Raw genomic sequence first — 22,056 nt, 5'->3', positions numbered from 1 at the left:
GAGCTAAAAGAATGTTTAAACCTATGCACTCGAAGGCAGTATTTATAATTTGTCCTTGGAGCCCGTATGGCCAGCTCTACTGGCTGCCGCCACTTTGTCGGAAGTGTGGATTAATTTTTCCCGTAATGTTATCACAGCTTGTATGTCCAGCTGTACTGGCCAAGATATAATACGTATGTCCATAGCTCGTAAGACAAGCATCACTGGCCACTAAACACAGCAGTTATTTTCTAATATTCTCTTGTTTTATAATAAACAGTGAGAGAGTGCTGAAACCTATCAAGCAGCTGTTTTTTAAAGTAAGTTTTAGGTACATTTTTAATTAGCCTATATTTCTTTTCTAAACATTGACTGTGCAAATAAGATCTACCTACTCGAAATAGCATAGTGGGCCTATACACTGAACTGTGATTCTAGATGGGATAGAAACATAGAAGATTTTACTAGAAGTGTGCTAACTATTTTTGACTGCACATAGGTGTGTATTTTTAACCCTTTAAGGAGTATGGACGTCATATGACGTCCTCTTTTGATAGGCTAAAATGAGTAATGGATGAAATCCAAAAAGTTACCAAAAGGAGTAAAAAATTAAAATCTTTAAAATCTCTGAAAAATAGTTTATTTACATTTGAAAGCTTAATAAAAAAGGACTACGTGTTCTACAAATCAATATTTCAGTACTTTTTCAAAATCAAATGTCTTATTTCCTAACTATGGCAGAGTCAATCAATATTGTCTGCCATTTAGACAACAGTAACAAACTAGATGGTTGCTCAACAAATATGTCACTCTAAATATGGCCACAGTATGCAGTATACGAGGAATGGCTAGTATAATGTGGCGGCATACTTTGACAGTAAAGCGATGTGCGCGCGACGCGACGCGATCTTGAGTCAGTGATCAGATTACAAGTGATTGCGAGCACAAACATGGAAGTTAAGTATGTTGCCGATAGATGGAACCACTTTACAGACAAATCTACTTAAAGGCAATCAGTAATAGCAATGCATTTACGATAATACAAATATACAGAGGCTAAATGTCATATTACGTCCGTACTCCTTTGGGCCACTATAAGAATATACGTCATATGACGTTCTTACTCATTATGTATAGCTCACACGCACTCCTTAAAGGGTTAAAGTTTTATTCCTTAAAAAAATGTAGATTGAGAAAAATGTAAAATATTTATGTCTGAGAATAACATAACTGTAAATGCCTACTTTATAATATTTTATTTAAATATCTTTTTAACAAAATTTGTATCAGAGTTAAATTTCCCAAATATATATTTATCTTGGTATAGGAAGATTCATTTAAAATAAATTTTTAATTAGTTTTCATTTCTTCTTTAAACATTTTAAATTACTATGCAAATGACACAAAGGATATTGAAAAATAATTCCGATCTGGGGAGGCAAACAACAAATATGGCCACTGAGCTGTCAATGAAAGTAGTGCGGCCATCTGTACTGGCCATACGAGTTGCGAGGACAAACTACGGAAAAACTAACGCGAGCTGTCTGCAATCTTGGTGTGGCCATTGCTGCTGGCCTTTCCAGCACAAAGGGTTAATAAAATGTTTTGTCTACTTTATGGGGACTGACATTTGAAATGATGCTGATGATTGAATGTGAATTGATTAATCCTCACTAAGCTGTAAAATATAACTAAAAAAATAATGTAGTTGATGTCTACTGGATACCACCTGCCATTCTGACTGACTTTTAAGTTATTTTCTAAATAAACCCCAACAATGTTAATACTATGGTCTGGAGGATGAATATTTGAAATTTCGCATTTACAAAATAGCTATCTATTATTGAAGTAAATGCAAAAATTATTATTCATTATGTTTTGGATTATTTGATTTGGGCTAAATGTATCTATAAGCAATACTAATACTGAATGCAAAATCTAATTGGTTACTGAGAAAGTTCAAAACATATTATTTGTAGATCAGAAGGAATGACAAGAAGCAATTAGTCTTTGCTGCCTGGCTAGCTTACTTTATGCAACGTTTTTATACATTAACAGAGACAACTACCCACAATCCAATTAGTTCAGGAGCCTCGATCCATTTTACATTGTATTGTATAAGCACACAACTTTGATTTTCATGCAATCAACAGATGAATTTCCCTACTGAAAGAAACTGATTGTCAGCTGCATTAATATTGGTCAAGGTCAATACCAAATACTGAATTCTAAATTTTGTCATGGGTCATGCTTTTCTAGCTTTACACATATACTGTCAGACTGAAAGTTTCTATTTCAGCTAAATAGTTGGTTTTACATTGTTGGTTGACTGACTTAACTTTCATTCATGTTTTTGATGGTAAGTTTTAAGTTTTAAGAGTGTCAAGCTAACTAAAATATGAACTCTACGTGTATTAGTTTAACCCTTTTAATACCCTCTCATTTCTGCTTATACCTTTATTCAATTCAACTTGACATACAATCTGTGCGTCCCAGCTCTTACTCTTACATCTTTTAACCCTTTGGTGCCGGTAACGGACAATAGGTCTATCACCAAGAACTCTTACGTGTTGTCAACAAGATGCTACCGCTACTTTTTAATGATTTACACACTTAATTATATTCCAGAAAAAGGCTAAATGAAACTTACAGTAAATTGGCTTAGGGAAAACAGAGACATTTTTCAATGAGGTTTCAGAGGATTAAAAGCACCCAATATCAAATTCAAAGCATCAGAGTATCCAACAATAATTGGAGTGGATACTTAGTCACAGGCATGATGTTTTCAACAACTGAGTACAAATTAGTTTATCACTCTTATTCTATTTTTTATGGCACGGCCTCCTTTTAAAGCCTTTTTTTCACCACACCCACAGACCAACGCTCTATGCGACGACCTTATAATACAGAATGAGGGAAAGAGTCTGTACAGCAAAAGGTCGTTGTACTGATGAAAGTGTTTTCAGTCACAGATAGAATTTCAACAGGTTCTCTATAGCTGCTGTTTAAACAAAACTTTTATTAACACATTCACTGCGGATGACAAAATTACCAGCGACAGAAAATGGGGGAATTTTTGTCGTTTTTTACTTACCCAAAACGGAGTCAGGACAGCCGAGAGGGTTGTCCAAGGTATCCCGGAAGCTTTGTTGGCCGGAACGGGTGACGTCATGTTCGCGCCGAGTCTGCTCGTCATCCGCACCGGGTGCCGGTCCCCGTGTTGTATGTGCTCGCAGCGCCCTAGGTTTCGGTACAAACACTCGCGAATTACACGTATATAGTACATGAATAACACGTATATAGTACATGAATAACACGTAGGTAGTACATCAATTACACGTATTGGGGTGGGGGACGCCGCCTTCACCGTTCCTAGAAATGTTCGAAACTCATTGTCTTCATTAGATGAAAAATTATCGTCAATAACATTATCGTCTTCCTCCATTATGAGTACATACACTTACACAGTCAACAGACACTATAATCCACTCACACAATATCGCAAAGCATACACAACAAACGAAAATGGCGAACCGGCGACGAATCGCACCAACTGACTCACCGAAACAGGCACACCTCGCTATGAGTGTTACAGCCTTCCCGGGCAACTGCTCAGCTCACACTGAGGCAATATGAAAGCAGCTGCCGTATGCCGAGCTTGCTCGTCCACCGCCCGGCGCGCCATTTTCGCATGACGAGCATGCTCGTCACCCGCAGTGAATGTGTTAAGATGGTTTTTCCTTGCTTGTATTCCATACTACACTTATAACCAAGTATCCCCATACCTTGTTTGGTGTGGCTGGTACTCCACTGTCTTCTAAAATAGTGTTGCCTGTGAACCTCACAGCTAACAGTTGCTCAAGGCTGTTTGTTCTCTGTATCGCGTACAGCAGTAATTTTACATCAATCTCCTTTGTACGCTTAGCCATTATTTTTGTCAGTTCAGCTCTGAAACACACAAACATATATTAAACCTATTGAGGCATGTCAACAAACACTTAATATTAACCCTTTAGGAATTTGGGTTCTTGTAAAATTCCTCAGCAATAATTTGTTTTGTTCTTTTAGGACAAGAAGCTGAGTAATTGCACTTAGTCCTAAAAGGATCTTTGCACTGCTTCCGGAGTGACAGGATATTCTGAATGGGCAAGGTTAGGGGTAGGGGCCGCCTCCTGTCGAGATCCACGAGGAAGGATTTTGGGTATTAATCTCATTCATTAAATTTCCCCCCTAAAAAGAAGGGGAAGTCAGCTCTGTACCAACTTCTCCAGTCAAAGCAGGCAGAGGGTGGCACACCCTTATGTCTAGGCTAGCAACAGCCCTTAACACTTAGGGAGCCCCATTAACTCCCCCGCAGTAGACTAGACCTATCAATCTACATTTACACCCCAATATCTAGTTAGTAATGTGCTGCACCTATAAGGTTTTCTAGATTTAAGTGACACATCAGTTTTTGTTGTATCCAGTGTGTAGATTCAACAGACACATATAAACCTTAGTACTAAATTATTAAATGGCAATATTTTTAATAACACAAAAATACTGTGATCTAAAATGAACAATTTATAACTGTTTCTTTGAAATTCAGTACTAAAACTTAAATAAGTCTTAAATAAGATTGATATAGTTGTTTAATTAATGTATTTAGAACAAAATTTGACATTATATACTGCTCAACACATTTAGTTTCAAAGATAGCAACAAACTAAATATTTCGTAGTTTTATATTAATAACTAAACTCTCTCTGCTCACTCATAAATTGACTGAGTGGGGACTTATCAGGTTTTTAGGAGCACATTGAATGCATTAAAATTATAAAACAAAAAACTTACAAGTAATCCAGAAAACAAATCCAGAAAACAATCTAAAGAAAGTGCAACATCCAGATCAACTTAATCTGTTATATTTTGCCCTGACATGCACTTACACGAAAGGTAATATTCTTTTTTATACAGTAACATAAAATACACTCATAATCAGTAAAGATGGAGTTTGTGAGAGTGGTGGTCAAATGGCTCATCATAAAGGTGTGTGTATGTGGACGGTGCATCCTATCCCCACCCACTCTTTACATGCGAAGGTTTAAATATAAAGACAATTCAATTGTCACATACTACCCCATTATCCTGTATCTCCATTTAGTTAAAGATATGGAGACTTGGATTTTAAACGCTACCTTCATGTTTTCTGCTGAGGGAATCACAATATCACTCGATGAAAAGCAGACATTAATAACTGTTTGTTACAAAATTTGGTATTTGTTGAAGAGTCATGGAGTTCACAAGATTCTTCAAGCAAATTTTTAGCTTAGCTTTAAAACGGAGCTAACTTGCAACATGTGGTATGTCGGAGTTAACAGGCAACCATATTCCAACTACTGATTTGATATTCTTCCAAAATATTACAGTTCAAAATCTACTTTTTAGTTTCAATAAAATAAAATAAAATTACATTACATATTTCACAGTATGAGGTTAATACAGCAAAACACAGAGCAGAAAGAAAATCCTTAGTTGGTGAGTAATGGAAAGACTATTCAAAGTATTAAGAATGAACTCCTTGCCTGATGAAGTCCCAATTTATTGCACCTATTACTTTCCTCTCCTTCTATTACTGGTACCGATACTAAGTTGACACTGGTGTGAGTACGGGTTTCTGGGATTTCTTGGAATGTCATCAATTCACTGAAATACCTCTCCAGTTGCTGTTCTTGGTGCGGAACAAATGTGAGAGTACCTCGAAACCTCTCATATTATTTGTTGTGCTACATTTATTCATTCAAGTGCCTTGCTATGGTTAAGTTACTCACTCAGCAGGGATCACTTCGGGCTGGTTCATACCTTCCAGTTGAACCTACCATTGGGTACAGCAAAAACCAATGTGTCACTTAAATCTGGGCGACCTTATGGATGTCCAGGAGCGGCACATCACTAACCGCAAATGTCGAGATTCTGGGGTGTAAGGGAAGTTCAATGGGTCTAGTCCACTGCGGGAGATGACTGTTGGAGTTAGTGGGGTTCGTTCCCTAACTATCAGAGGTTCTTGCTAACCTCAACAAGGGTATGCCATCCCCTGCCTGCTTTGGCTAGAGAGGCTAATTCTGAGTTGGCCTCCCCTTCTTCCAGGGGGACTTTGAGATTAGTGCCCTAATTCTTCCTCATGGATCTCGATAGGAGGCGGCCCCTATCCCCTAACCTTACCCATCCTGAATAACCTATCACTCCGGAAGCAGCGCAAAGGTTCTTACAGGACTACGTGCAATTTATAAGCTTTTTGTCCTAAGAGAGAAAAAAAAAATGGTTAAGGCCAACAACAACCACGTACTATTATGTATCCCTTTCAAAAATAAATGACTAGATTGTAAAAACATGAATTTCTCATTTTAAATAAAAGAATTTTTATCTATCTCGAAGCTTATGAAAAATTTGAAATGTACTATTTCAATGAGTGAATTTGTTACACACTTCACTGTACAAAAGGTTTACTTGAACAAAATCTATAGTAGATTCAGAAATTTTGTTTAAATATGAATTATTTTTCATACTTTTGTGGTAGTAGTTCGTTATATATTTAAAATATAAATAATTGTATAACACAACATTTCGAGGATTGAAATCTATCCTCTTCCTCTAGGTGAGAAGATAGGATATGAAAGTTATAACGTGTGGCAAAGAAGAAAACTAACAATAAACTTCACAATAATTGATTAACCTGGTAACTTCTCGCCTAATAAAGAGGATAGATTACAATCCTTGACATTTTCTGTTATACATTTTGTAACATATGACAATGGAAAATATACGAAATCCTATTATTCCTTATAAACCTTCCATCGCCAATAACAAATTTTAAACAAAGAATATAAATAACTATTTAACGTACTTTGTTATCTGACAAAATTTGACAGTTATCCTCTCGGAGACATTCCAATGTGGTGGGAACATGGCGCCAAACTTGTCTTCGCACTGTAGTAAGTGTTTTTTGAACCAAGTGTACCTCCGATCGATTTTGTCCAGCCACGCATTGTCCTCGCTATCATTGAATAGGACGAGATATTCACTCAGCTGTACTCCCACAAACCACTTCAGAAGTTCTCGCCTGAAACCAACTACAGATTAGCTTATTTAGATTAAAAAGTATTAGTATCAGAAATTAATTAGAAATCCACTTTGTAATATTCATTAGTATGTGTAAAGAAATTATTATGTGAGTTCGTGATTAGTAACAGTCTATTAAAGTATTTGATAACTTTACTGGGTCTACTCATTAAAGGAATTTTTTGAAAATACTGAAAAATAACACGTACTTTTATGTAATTATGACACCATTGTAATTCTTAACGAATGTGCAATAAAGAAAATTGTATTATTATTATTGATTAATAGCAATAAGAGATATGAGTTGCTTGTCAAGTCTATTACCTTTTTTCCTCTATTGTAAGTCCCTAAAATTTACAATTTTCAATCATTTAGAATCGGATAGTGTCATGACACTTGTATTTTGCAGCTGTTTTAGAGAGTTAGAAGTATATAAATGAGCAAAGTATTAGACCATTTTGGACAATTTCTTAAAGAATGGAAATTAAGGTGGGTCAGAGGAAAAGCAACAATTGATGCTATCAAGTGAACCAGGCAGCAGATACCTACAGCCTAGCTGATGCAGTATTTCTATCTGCTCAATAACTCACCCAACAATCTCCCTTGTTGGTAGATAAATTACCTGCAGGATGATTCCAGAGCAGACAAAGAAAAAACTATAAGCTACCAGGAACAATGCTCTTTCCTTTCCTTCTATCCCAAAAATAAATTTTCCAACAGGTAATCATTTTCTAGAGATATGTTTCAAGATGAAGAAGTACCAAGTACCAGAACAACACAATAATTCCTGCATTTCTTGCCTGTATAGAAACTCTCATTCTCTGATCATTTAAAACAAAGTCAATCAATCAATCAATAATTCTTTATTCATTAGTTGTACAACAAGGTACATCGAATAGTGTCATACATTACTTATATATATATATATATATATATATATATATATATATACAGGGTGAGTCAGAAATATGGTAAAATATTTTAAGACGTGATTCTAGAGCTAAAAATAAGAAAAAAATGTTATATAAAGGTAGGTCCGGAAACGCTCCATTACTGAGTAATGGCTGGCGAAAAATTTTGCTTTGTTTTCAGTTTACCTGGTGAAATTAAGTGATTCTGAAAGGTTTTTTTCTTACTTTTTAACTCAAATAAGATAGATTTATAAAGAAAATTACCTGAAAAATCAAATAAAACCACTATAGAGGTTGTAGCGTGAAACAGTTTTTGAGAAAAAGTATGAAATTTTGCCAAAAATCTAATAACAAAAATACCGTCTTAATGATTGATGTTGAATAACATTGTTAAATGACCAATAAACAAATTGTTTTTTTCTAATACAGATTGTAGAGAATTTAATTCTGAAAAACAACCATAATAAGCAAAATTAACTAAATGTGTAAAAAAACGTTATGAAATTGACTCCTCACGTATTACACTACAAAGTAATTTTTTGCTGTTTTATAATAAGGAATGAGTATCTGATTGGTAACAGCTGGTAATAATTAATCACTTAAACAACACTGTTTAAACATTTTAAAATTATAAATAATCAGCTGGGGCTTTTATTATTAGATGACATATGTCACCTCATTGTTGAACGAAACAAAAAACTGTAAAGATTACTATGTGCTTGTGTTAAGTATTTTAACCAGTTATTTCCATCCATTTTATTAGTGATTTTGTGTTGTGTGTTTAATTTATTAAAAATGGAAGGTGATATTCATGTGTATTCAAACTCTAAATTAGCAGACATGCATTTAATGTATGGTTTGGGACGCTGTAATAGTACTGCAGCAAGACGTCTGTATCAAGATAACTTTCCTAACCGCAGGTGTCCAAGCGCAAGATTTTTGCCACTATTCATCAACGCCTATCTGAAACAGGTTTTTTGAGGTCTTCGGAGCATAGTAATACAGGCATCGCCCGATCATGTGGGACTTTTGAATTAGAAGAGTTGGTTTCTTAATGAAATTTCTGATTGCTATGAGTATCTGATTGGTAACAGCTGGTGAAAAAGAAACATATTTTCACCAGGCGTTTTCTCATCAAGTTTCGGACCCGTTCAAAAAACGGAAATTTCATTAAGAACCAACTCTTTCTAATTCAACAGTCCTACATGATCGAGCGATGCCTGTATTACTATGCTCCGAAGACCTCAAAAAACCTGTTTCAGATAGGCGTTGATGAATAGTGGCAAAAATCTTGCGCTTGGACACCTGCGGTTAGGAAAGTTATCTTGATACAGACGTCTTGCTGCAGTACTATTGCAGCGTCCTAAACCATACATTAAAATGCATGTCTGCTAATTTAGAGTTTGAATACACATGAATATCACCTTCCATTTTTAATAAATTAAACACACACAACACAAAATCACTAATAAAATGGATGGAAAATAACTGGTTAAAATACTTAACACAAGCACATAGTATCTTTACAGTTTTTTGTTTTGTTCAACAATGAGGTGATATATGTCATCTAATAATAAATGCCCAGCTGATTATTTATTATTAAAAAATGTTAAAACAGTTGCTGTTTAAATGATTAATTATTACCAGCTGTTACCAATCAGATACTCATTCCTTATTATAAAACAGCAAAAAATTGCTGTGTAGTGTAATACGTAAGGAGTCAATTTCATATCTTTTTACACATTTAGTTAATTTTGCTTATTATGGTTGTTTTCAGAATTAAATTCTCTACAATCTGTATTAGGAAAAACAATTTGTTTATTGGTCATTTAACAATGTTATTCGACATTAATCATTAAGACGGTATTTTTGTTATTAGATTTTTGGCAAATTTCATACTTTTTCTCAAAAACTGTTCACGCTACAACCTCTATAGTGGTTTTATTTGATTTTTCAGGTGATTTTCTTTATAAATCTATCTTATTTTGAGTTAAAAAGTAAGAACAAAAACATTTCAGAATCACTTAATTTCACCTGGTAAACTGAAAACAAAGCAAAATCTTTCGCCAGCCATTACTCAGTAATGGAGCGTTTCCGGACCTACCTTTATATAACATTTTTTTCTTATTTTTAGCTCTAGAATCAAGTCTTAAAATATTTTACCATATTTCTGACTCACCCTGTATATATATATATATATATACAGGGTGATTCAAAACTAAACGGCAATCTCTCGAGAGCTTATTCTATAGCTAAAAACAAGTAAAAAAGTTCATATAACCATATGCCCGGAAACGCTTCGGTAGCGAGTTACGCCTAGCGAAAGATTTCGCCCGGATTTCAGAACCCTTGGTGAAGTCAGGCCGTATAAAAATGGTAAAGGTAGTTACAAAGATACAAATACGATTGTTTTTTATGTTTTTATATCTGACAAATTTATTAAAGTTCGTCCCAGAGCTGTAAATGCAATACTTTCAGAGATATCTTACGTAAAACACAAGAATTGGTGCAAAGAAATAACACATTTTTGTGTTTAACGTAAGATTACTTCCATAAATGTTAAATAAAGGTCATTTTTTTTCTTAAACAGATTTGTTAAAACATTTAATTTCTGAAAAAGATTCATGTGAATTACTTAGGAAAAAAATTAATAATAGGTATTGAAATTTAGCTTTATTTAAAAATAAAACAGACGCACAAAAAATGCATATTCTTATCTGCATAAAATATTAACTAATATTTAGGTTGTGAGTAACAGCTGATCATTTATTCTAGACTGAACATTAACATAAAATGTATTTACCTTTATAAAACTGTAATAATCACCTATAATAGTTGCTCAAAGTGTCCCTCCGTTGTTAGCAATGCACGTTTTCGCACGACGAAATCCACTCTTTTCTAGCGCGTTTCATAACGTTTGGAGCATTCTTTGATAGTTTCTGCCGCCTCTGTAATGCGATTACTTAACTCCTCTATGGTTTTAATCCGTTTTGAATAAACAATTGACTTCATCCAACCCCATAAGAAAAAGTCTGCTGGCGTGAGGTCAGGAGAACGTGGTGGCCATTTTACTGGTCCATTTCGACCAATCCATTGTCTACCGTATGTATCATTTAAATAGTTTTTTTTCACATCATTAGAAAAATGTGGAGGTGCTCCGTCGTGCATAAACCATGCATTTATTCTGTTTTGAACAGGAATATCTTCCAAGAGGGTAGGCAGGTTTGTTCTTAAAAAAAATTAAGTACGCTACTCCATTAAGTCGATTAGGGAGGAAAAATGGACCAATCAAATTATCACCCAGAACACCAAGCCATACATTGACTGAAAAATGTATGTGAAAATGCCTCGTCGCAGTTTCAGTTTCATGTGGGTTGTCGTACGCCCAAGTATGGGTATTACGAAAATTTACAATTCCATTTTCTAGTAAACACAGGATTCATCAGTAACGAGAATACGCCGAAGAAAGAAAATACTGATGTCGTAAACAATTTCTTCTTAACCAGCGGCAGAACATCTTCCGTTTATTAAGATCTTGCAGGTAATAAGTCTTGAACACGTGTTATATGGAATGGGTACAACTGTGCTTCATGAAGTGTCCGCCATACGCTTGACTGGCAAATATTTAAACTGACGTGATAATCGTCTGGTGCTTGTGGGTTGGTGATAATTCTACAGCATTTATTATTGCTTGTTCATTATTATAGTTCCTTGCGCTACGTTGACGACCAGTATCTATTCGCTTCGGTTTAAAGCTACCAGTTTCTCTAAGTCGTCTCTCCACAGCTTCAAATGTTTTGCGATCAGGTGTTCTTCGATGTGGAAAAGTATCACGATATTCCTGAACTGCAGCTAAAACCCATTCTTGTTAACTTTGCCGTAAATCAGTATCATGTCCGTATACTCTTCAAACGAATACATACCATTTACATTATCTGCCATTATTTACTAAGATAATTACATACACTTTTATAAAAATATTTAATAAAATATTTTAAAAATAAATATTTAATAAAATATTTTAAAAAATAAATATTTAATAAAATATTTTATACACTTGTATAAAATATTTCCAAATAATCACAGGATCTCACAAAATACAATCTTCACACGCCGCAATACAAAAACCTCCATAAAGGTTATTCAAATATTACTTCATGAACTTAATTGTTGATCAGCTGATATTTGCCAACCTTTGCAAAGAAAATATGACGATAAAAAGTGTTGAATAAATGATCAGCTGTTACTCACAAACCTAAACATTAGTTAATATTTTATGCAGATAAGAATATGCATTTTTGTGCGTCTGTTTTATTTTTAAATAAAGCTAAATTTCAATACCTATTATTAATTTTTTTCCTAAGTAATTCACATGAATCTTTTCAGAATTAAATGTTCTAAAAATCTGTTTAAGAAAAAAAATGACCTTTATTTAACATTTATGGAAGTAATATTACGTGTTAAACACAAAAAATGTGTTATTTCTTTGCACCAATTCTTGTGTTTTACGTAAGATATCTCTGAAAGTATTGCATTTACAGCTCTGGGACGAATTTTAATAAATTTGTCAGATATAAAAACATAAAAAAACAATCGTATTTGTATCTTTGTAACTACCTTTACCATTTTTATACGGCCTGACTTCACCAAGGGTTCTGAAATCCGGGCGAAATCTTTCGCTAGGCGTAACTCGCTAACGAAGCGTTTCCGGGCATATGGTTATATGAACTTTTTTACTTGTTTTTAGCTATAGAATAAGTTCCCGAGAGATTGCCGTTTAGTTTTGAATCACCCTGTATATATATAAAAGTACTAAACCTACTCAAGTTCCTCTATTGAATACAAAACTAAATCAATCAAATAGTTTTTTAGTTTTCTTTTAAATTTGGTAATATTATTTTCCATCTTTATGCTTTGAGGAATATTTTTCAGAAATCTTTTCCCGATATACATAGTTTTTTCGTGTATATTTCAAGTCTATGATGATCACTCATGATTTCATTCTGATGGCGTGTGTTATATTTATGCACATTATTTTCTAAGTTAATTTGTTGGCCATGATTGAATTTAAAATATAGGATGGTTTCATATATATAAAGTCCAAAAAACTGTTATTATTTTTAATTCTTTAAAGCAATTTCTAACAGGTTCTGAGAATTTAAGATTAAGTATACTTCTAATGGCTTGTTTTTGCACCTTTAAAATGTCAGTTAGGTTTTTCTTAGTTGTGGCACCAAATATGGCTATGCCATAAGCAATATGTGAATGTATATGAGCATAATATATCTGTTTTAGTACTTCAGTAGTACATAAACAAGACATTTGCCTAATTGCATATAAGCCAGAACTAATTTTACCAAGCACAAATTTAATGTGCTCATCCCAGCTCAAGTGACAATCAATGATCAATCCGAGAAATTTAATTTTTGATGCATTTTCAATCTCTGAATCGTCTATAAGAATGTCAAAGTCATAACCATTATTATTTTGTTTAGTTTTAAAATTAATGAATTTAGTTTTCTCATAATTTAAATTAAGTTTTTGTTGTTACAAAATTGGTGTAGATTAGCCAATTCGATTGCTGAGATGAATTCAACTTCTTCTTTCGAAATTCCAGAAACCTTTAGATTTGTATCATCTGCAAATAAACACAACGTACTGTTTGCAGTATAAGATAGTTTGCTTTCAATATTCCTCAAATAACATAAGAAAAGAAGAGGTCCAAGATTTGACCTCCAATCACACTTTGCTCTAATTTAGATTTAAATCTTGTTGAAGTTCTATTTGTCGACTTATGAGCTATTTCAACAAACTGTTTCCTACCCGTCAAATATGATTTGAACCAATTCAGTGCAATACCTCTAACTCCAATATCATATAATATTGATAATAAAAGATGGTGATCAACACTGTCAAAGGCCTTAGAGAGGTCCATAAAAATTCCAATAACAACTTCCCCTTTGTCTATTGAACTTATGACTGATTCTATAAAACTTACTGCTGCTGTGACGGTTGATTTATGTTTCCTAAATCCATGTTGGGTGTCGTTGATAATGTTGTTTTGTTCTATATAAGTCTTCAGTCTATTATATACTACTTTTTCATAAACTTTCGATATATGAGTAGATGGTAACAAGGAAATAGGTCTATAGTTTGATTTTAGGAATGTATCATTTGCTTTAAATATCAGAATAATTTTAGAAATTTTGAGTAGATTAGGAAAGATTCCACTAACAAATGAAGAATTTATCAAATGTACAAGAATTTTGCTTAGCTCTTCTTTAACTTCTTTTATAATTTTTAATGGCACTTCATCATAACCACAAGTCAGTTTATTATCAAAAGAGACAATAATTTCTTGGACCTCCTTTACATTTGTTGGAGTTAGACAAAAGAACTTACTGAACAAGTTTTCAACATCTCCTACGATTCTTACATCTAAGTCATTAATATTTAAACTTGTTAATGGTTGGACATTTTCGTTTTTTCTGTTGGTCATATTTATAAAATAGGTAATTATTAAAAATGTTACAAACTATTTCTGGATTTTCTATGCATGCATTGTTCTCTTGAAGTACTATCAATACAATTCTTATTTAGTCTACATCTTTTATTTCCTACTTCATAATTAATTATATTCCAAGTGGTTTTTACTAAGTTGGAAGCCTTACTGATTTTATCACTGAAAAATTCCCTTTTGGCCAGTAATAGTTTTTCCCTATAATTCTTGGTTTGTAAATTGACAAAACTAGATAGCTCTTCATCTTTAGTAGATCTTGCATATTTGCCAGTGTTTATGATTTCTTGTTTCTCCATCTTAAGTTCATTTTTTAACCACTTAAATGGATTATTTTTTTATCTTAAAGGGTTTTATTGGAAAACACCAGTTAAAATAATAAGTGAAAACCTGATGAAAGATATTATATTTATCACTGCATGGAGCAAGGTATATTTTTCCCAAGTTTCATTTTTTAGAAAATCTTTAAATAATTTTATATTAAGTGCAGAGAAATCCCTAAGGTTTTCAATGCAATAATCATTGTGTCCATTACACTGTTTCAGATTATTTATTTTTAAAATTTGCCCATCATGATCAGATAGCATTGTTACTACACCACTAATTTCCAAACATTCCCTTTTAAAGTTTGTAGAAATGTTGTCAATTGCTGAACTCGAGCCCTGGAATACTCTCGTTGGAAAGTTAATTAGACAATGCATATTGTAACTCTTCAAAATGTTTTTGAAAATTGATGATGTCCTGTTTTTGTTTAACATGTTTATATTTAAATCACCTGCTAAGATTATATTTGAGGAGAGCTTTAGAACATATCCTATCAAAATACTTAATCTATCTAAAAATATGTTTACATCTACATTAGGGGATCAGTAAAGACCCACAACAATAAATTTTACATTATTTACAATGAACATTGTTGCACAACACTCAAATATCCTATCGTCACACAATTTTTCAATATCGGGCATCACAACCTGTCTCCACTTCATCTGTTCCTCAGCCAAAATCATTACTCCCCCTTTAAATGTGCTTTCACGTGAATAATTACTAGTGACTGAAAATTTATTTATATTAATCCTTTCTATTTGATTCATTTTTGTGTTATGTTCGGATAATATACTATATGAGGTTTTAATTCATCAAGGATAATTTCCAAGTGAGATAATCTAGACTTGAGATTTTCAATATTCTGATGAAAAATTTGGACTGATCCATTCAATTCAGATTTCTTTAAGTAATTACTGGGGACTTGGCTCGGCTCCAGTTTAAAGCAAAATCAGGCTGAGATGCAAAATTTGTAGACTTTGACATATTCATTCCATCACTATCGCCACTTGACACGAAGCTGACAGCCGGCAGTGGAGGATAAGCATTCATGTCCAGTAGAGGGCCTGATAAAACTGGTGGATTGGGAAATGGCTGCAGTGGCGGGCTAGAGGCTGTGTGACTCTCAGGGTGGCTGGTGGAATGCCTGTATGATGTCGATGGTTGGTTCCAGGGTGACACTTGTTCTTTGAGGTACCTTTGATTGTTGATCGACTGCTTTTCTCATCTTTTGCAAAAATGGAATAGTGCATTTATCCATACAATTTACCTCAATCTGATTCAGAAATTTGGTGGGTCTGAGATTAACTTTCTCACATAGGGATGCTGTTTTAGCAATGACTTTACTAAGGATGAAGGTCCCTTTCCTGTTAAGATGTATACCGTCCTTTGCCAGACATGAATTGTCTAAGACTTTCCCACGTTGAGGTAGATAACGCCAAGTTCTTTGCATAGCCATCTTATATTTTGGTTTGTCTGATGTAGTATTCCAGGTGATACATCTCTTCTTGCTATAATGCTGTTGGTAACCAAACAAGCATCTGGAAATGACTTTTTTGCAGTTAAAACTGTATTATATAGAGCTCCCATAACATCTACCGGGCAGTAGGTATTACTGAGGTCATTTGTATCAGCATGAATGAAGTTTGTATGGGGGTTTTCAGTCCCTTTGTTCATAGATAGAATTTTTTTTGTCAATATGTGTGGCAGTTGCTCCTTTATAACAATGCATTTTTCCATTTGGTATAGAGACATGTTTTATAATTGAGTCTCCAATGACAAGAAAACTTTTCTTTTTTTCATCTCTTAGATTGGGGTTCTTCCATGTGTACTTCGTAAGAGTTCTGGACCCTGGTGCAAGTGACTTGAGATCCTTACTTAGGTTTCTTGACACCAGGGTACTCTCCTCCTTGTGGTGATTCTCTTCTGTACCATCAGAAAGACTCTCAAATGCTTTTTTTACAATAATAGACTTTTCTGTAAGATGATTGTTTGCTTTTTTACTCCTCTTGCCTGAAGCTATCTCCCATTGATTGTCATTCAAGTTTTTATGGTGGCCTATCGTAGAGTCTGTCAAACTGAATTGGATTGGCTTATTGGAAATTGAGACCTTGACTACTCCTTCCTTTCCTATATTTTCTTTCTGTTCACTCACAGGCTTCTTCACAGAATTGATCATTTGAGAAGTTAGATTTCTTAAGGTGCTATAGCAACGTTTATTGTTGTACAACATCATGGCTAGTTGAGCTCTCTTGGTCCATATGTCCAATTCACTAAAATCCGGAAGGTAAACTTTCTGATTTTTACTTTTGGAGTGAACAATCTGAGCCAACAATAGCTCAACGATCATTATCATATATAAACCACAGTCGACACAGTTGTTTTGTTGTTGAGTTTTACATATTTCTATATTTGGTTCTCCTTCTGAACATATATATTTATAGATCTTTTTGACTATTTTTTTCTGCCGCAGTTAGGTTGTATTTTCCCATAGAGTTGTAATAACAGAACTTTTCCTTAGATTTGTCAAATAGTAACAAACTCCAATGTGACCCTTGCCTATCATTTGTCACTCCCATTTGTACATGTGAGTCCTCAAACATTTCTTCAGCATCGTTAACAGGAATAAAAATGTAGGAACTTTCTGCTAACTCAAGAGACTGTAGGATACTGTTAACATCTTGAAAACATTTAACTGTTTGACTTATTACTGGTTTCATTAGCAATACTGAATGTTCTTTATCAATAACAGATTCAAGCAAATCAAAGTACACTTGGATGGCATCATCCATGAGCCAACTACCTTCCAAAACAGACAAACACAGTGAAATCCCATTATCTGTGTTGGGATTCAACACTACTTATAATTGAGTGCAAGGGATTCTTTACAATGGCATTATTTACTGGGGTCTGAGGAAAGGGGCTGCTGGTAGCAGTTTGATAACTGTGATGTTTTTGCTACACTTGAAATACACGAGCAATTTCTTCCCACTAAACCATCACCTGAGTAATTGGTTGTTTTTTCTGAGGTTGTGCTTTCATAGCATTTTAATTCAGTTGAAGGAGAAAATGCATTACTCAATAATGCATTCTTAGCTACAACTTGTTTTGAAGTCTTTTTAGTTACATTTTCTTTAAGTTTTTTTTACAAAGTGAGGTTAGACAATGTAAAACAGGTACAGTCCTATGATTCGTATGTATAAGACTGTGCCATTGGTTCTACAGTTGAGTTTTTTAAAGGTTCATAGCTTTAACATTTGCCTTGGTCAAATAAGTTTTACTCTACTTGTTTACTCTTGAAAATTGTAAGGACTTTAAAATATTGAAAGTAATCATTCGGATTTTTTGTAATGTGGGTATATTTTTAAGGAGTTCATGTACTTCCAAAAAATATGGACAATAATACTAATCCTTATTGTCAGTGGTTGAAGCATTGTTTGAGGAGGTCTAAGAAGAAGGGTAAAAATTCATATGCCTTCGGTTCTGCTGTGTCTCTTGTGATCTGTCGCTTTGAACTCCCAGTTCTGTCAACTTTCCCATTTCCCGTCAGAAGTACTGGGTAAGTGAACAAGTTTTTCTCAATTTTGGAAGTACATTAAAATTCATTAATACAGCATCCTATAGTTTGGCACAATTGGTAATCCGTCATGCCTTTTGGAACAAGCCACATTTTCCTGAAGAATGTAAAACATTAATCATTCAATACTTAACCCTTTCAGGGCCAGGAGCAAATATGAGATGTTGCAAAATTTTTCCACATCTCATATCCCCTTGTGACTAGTCAAAATTGCCAGGCTAAAATTGGCGATTTTGCAGTCTCTTAGATTAAAATTTATAAGATTTCATAAAAATTAGAGAATGACCTAAAAGTTGCACCAAATTACTCGTATAGATATATATATATACTATCAACAAAAGAAATATATAGATGTACTTTGAAGTAATTAAAAAAAAATTGTTTTAATAGATTACATAAAAAAAATTATTTTTTTATTTTGTTTTGCAAATAACTAAAAAAGGAAAAACAATTTTACTGTATGAAGCTATTTTATTATATTATACATTTAAAAAGGAACAACCATACAAAATTTTGTGTTATTTCTCTCATAAACAAATTTTTTATGACACATTTTGTATAAATACGCATAACTGTACTTCGCAACATTTTATAAATGTTAAAGCAACTGACTCTTACATTGCAAGAAACTTAAAATAAATATTCACATTATGGATGTACCGGTAAACAGATGATTGTAGGATCCATAAACAGTTTCAATACAGTTAAAAAACACTATTTACCAAGAAATATTTACACAATTTTATTGATATTTATTTACACTTTTTCTATTTACAATTTCACTCCCGTGAGATCGCAAATAAAATTGTCAGTCATTGTAACTACTACACACAATAGCTAAGCACATAACAACTAAAACTACTAATATTTACAACCACAAAATAAAATAATGAAGAAAAATCCAGCATACAATAGTACGATTACACTAAAGCATAAAGAATTAACAACGAAAGATCGAGTCAGCTGATAATGTCACGTGACAATTACGAAATAAAAATGCATAGACCTCCAAAATAAAAATGATATTCATATTAATTATCTACAAATATACCAGGGAATAAAAAAACATAAAACTTTAATCATTTGACGGAGTATTTATTTAAGAAAACGACGAATATCAAGGAGACTATATATTGCTGCCTGGCGCTTTTCGCATACGTCACCGACGGCAATATTTTGCCGCCTGGCACTTATCAGACACGATCTATGGCGGTAATATATTGCCGCCTGGCCCGGAAAGGGTTAACAATGTTTTTTCCGTTCATGGTTGACAAAGCATTTAGCCGGGCGTGGAAAAGAGGTAAAGCGTTGTATTCGGCCGACTTCGGGTGATACAGATTATTCTCGAGTCACGTTACTGACCATAGCCGTCGGTTGTCAGCCTGTGTTCCACCTAATTTTTGTGATGCTTAGACACTGTAAATATACCGTTAAAAAATAGTTCTTATAAATCTATATATAACGAGGACTATCTGAAGGTTATATTTGAATAATAATGTTTTACTGTGGTTGTTTGTTTATTTATTATGTATACATTATTTCTTTGATACAGTACATATTCAATAATCTGGTCTCAAATTGACCGTGCCAAATTAAAGGAAGTCTACTGTATCACAAAATTTACTATTAGATTGAATTGTACTTAAGCTATTTAAAATTAAATTATTAATTTTACCCATTAAATATGTTTTATTGTTAAAAGTAAAACAGAATCTAATGAAAAATCAATTATACAGCATTTTAATGCACAAATACACTACAACCATTTCTTTCCCTGGCAATTTTGGCTAGTAAAATAAAAAATAACCAGCAGCAAAAGGGTTTAAAGTTTGTAACAATAATGAATGAATTATTATTGAACTATTCAGATTTATCTGTTGCCAATGGCACAGTGAAGCAGGTAAGGCGGTTATCGCGAGATAACGGAATCAAGGCACGAGGAGTGTGGCTGTTGCTTGGATAGGTAACCGCTGAGCGATCCTCTCCTTGCAAGCAGCCTGTCTAACCGCTATTGGTGGTGATCACCTTTAAGCTTTAAGTTGGTCCCCAGGTTAAATTCTGGAGAGGGTTTCTTAGCATTTGTAAAATAAAACTTTCTTTACTTTACTTTTACTTCTGAATATATTGAAAAGTTAAATACTACATTTAATTTTCAATTACATTGTACTGGGATCAGAATCATTCTTTGTCACTATCCACACAACGCTATTTCATATTCAGAGGCAAGACAGGCATAGACAAGAACCTTCTTTGGGAATAATATATATTTATATTCGAGGGTCACTCTTGAAGTTTTGAGATACCAGCAGACAGTGCATACTGCAATAATTTTATCATTCTTATCTGATTGACTGAGCGCTTATAGTACCTGACAGCAATTTCATCCACAACTTGTGTTGTTTGTTCAGAAAGATCATTTTCATGAAGTCATGGAGTTATTGAGAAAGCACTTTTGGCCTATGATTTTAAAGTCAGTTTTTCTCAAGAGAAGTGCGTTGAGCATCCCAAGATCGCCTTTGATTCTAAAGCACCACTCTGTGCTACTGTTTTTAGGTGATATTTGGATTTTCAAAGGAGCTGTAATTCGCTTCAAGATGTGAACATTCAGGAAAACCTCATTCCACTATCATTTAAGAAAATGTGAAATCGGGTGCACACTACGAATCAAAAAGACAGACACTGTGCTTATTTAATGACTGATGCGTCCCTAGGGATTTCATCCATACCAATGCAAATAATATTGTATGACTTTTAAAAGCCAGAAACTTTTTCTCAATGGGTATCTCATGATTGGACAGTTGAGCGAAAAGGTGATCTATGTGAGAATTAGCCAGCAGACCCTCAAACTCCTTAATAGTGATGGTGATCACATTATTTCTAAAATTGTCACTGATGATGAGAATATGAGAGAGAGTCGCGTATGGGCCATCCCATATATTGGTCAAGAAACAACAATCGGTGAAGAAAGAGTAACGTACCCTGTTTTCTTCAGGAGTACGGACTGGTAAAGGCTACTAAGCTGGAGGGACAATGGACTATCACAATAAGTTAGTATATTAAACAATGCTTGTCAGGAGTTCTTCAGGCTATGAACATTAAGGTTTCCATTTTGCACTACAACGTGACCTCTTCCCTCATAACTGCAAAAACTTCAGAGTTTTTGGCCGAAAACGTATCAAAGTGTTGGAGCACCCCCTTATTCACCAGATCTCACTAGTGTGACTTCTGATTATTCTACAATCTGAAGCCAGAACTGATGATGAGATTCTTAAATATTTGTACTCTTCATAAATCTCAAAACTTTTAGAGCAACCCTATTATGAGATCTGTCCCAAAAGTATGTGCACTGATCTTAATGTAATTATACATATAGTATTTAGTTGATAATACAACTTATGAAGAAGACCTTTGGAAAATTACAAAACTGTTCCAATATTTCTTTCACTGGTCATAGCATTACCAGAAATCGTTGTGTGTATGGTTCTTTGTTTATGATTTTTTGTATATTTTCTATTGTCCCAAAATGATGAATCTACGACTTCAATTTCAACACTGACGAGAGAGAAGTTGCACTGAGCTGTATCTGGACTATAGGGAAGTTTTTAAAGTACATGAATATTTTGTTGCCACGAATTCTGTTATTAAAAGTG

The 22,056-nt window shown here is 33.8% G+C and overlaps 1 protein-coding gene across 1 annotated transcript in view; it reads right to left on the bottom strand.

Moving 5' to 3' along the window:
• LOC124368857 (vacuolar protein sorting-associated protein 53 homolog) overlaps positions 1–22,056 on the bottom strand; it is a 63,940-nt gene that overhangs the window by 30,857 nt on the left and 11,027 nt on the right. Inside the window, exons 6-7 of the mRNA XM_046826307.1 lie at positions 6,863–7,078; positions 3,765–3,927 (exon numbers count right to left, since the gene is read on the bottom strand). Of these exons, the coding sequence (XP_046682263.1) occupies positions 3,765–3,927; positions 6,863–7,078 (379 nt within the window). The remainder of the gene's footprint in view (positions 1–3,764; positions 3,928–6,862; positions 7,079–22,056) is intronic.

This window comes from Homalodisca vitripennis, chromosome X (genome assembly GCF_021130785.1).
Source record: "Homalodisca vitripennis isolate AUS2020 chromosome X, UT_GWSS_2.1, whole genome shotgun sequence".
NCBI lineage: Eukaryota > Metazoa > Arthropoda > Insecta > Hemiptera > Cicadellidae > Homalodisca > Homalodisca vitripennis.
The sequence above is the reverse complement of the archived record's forward strand: the minus strand, read 5'-3'. Positions and strand labels throughout refer to the sequence as shown.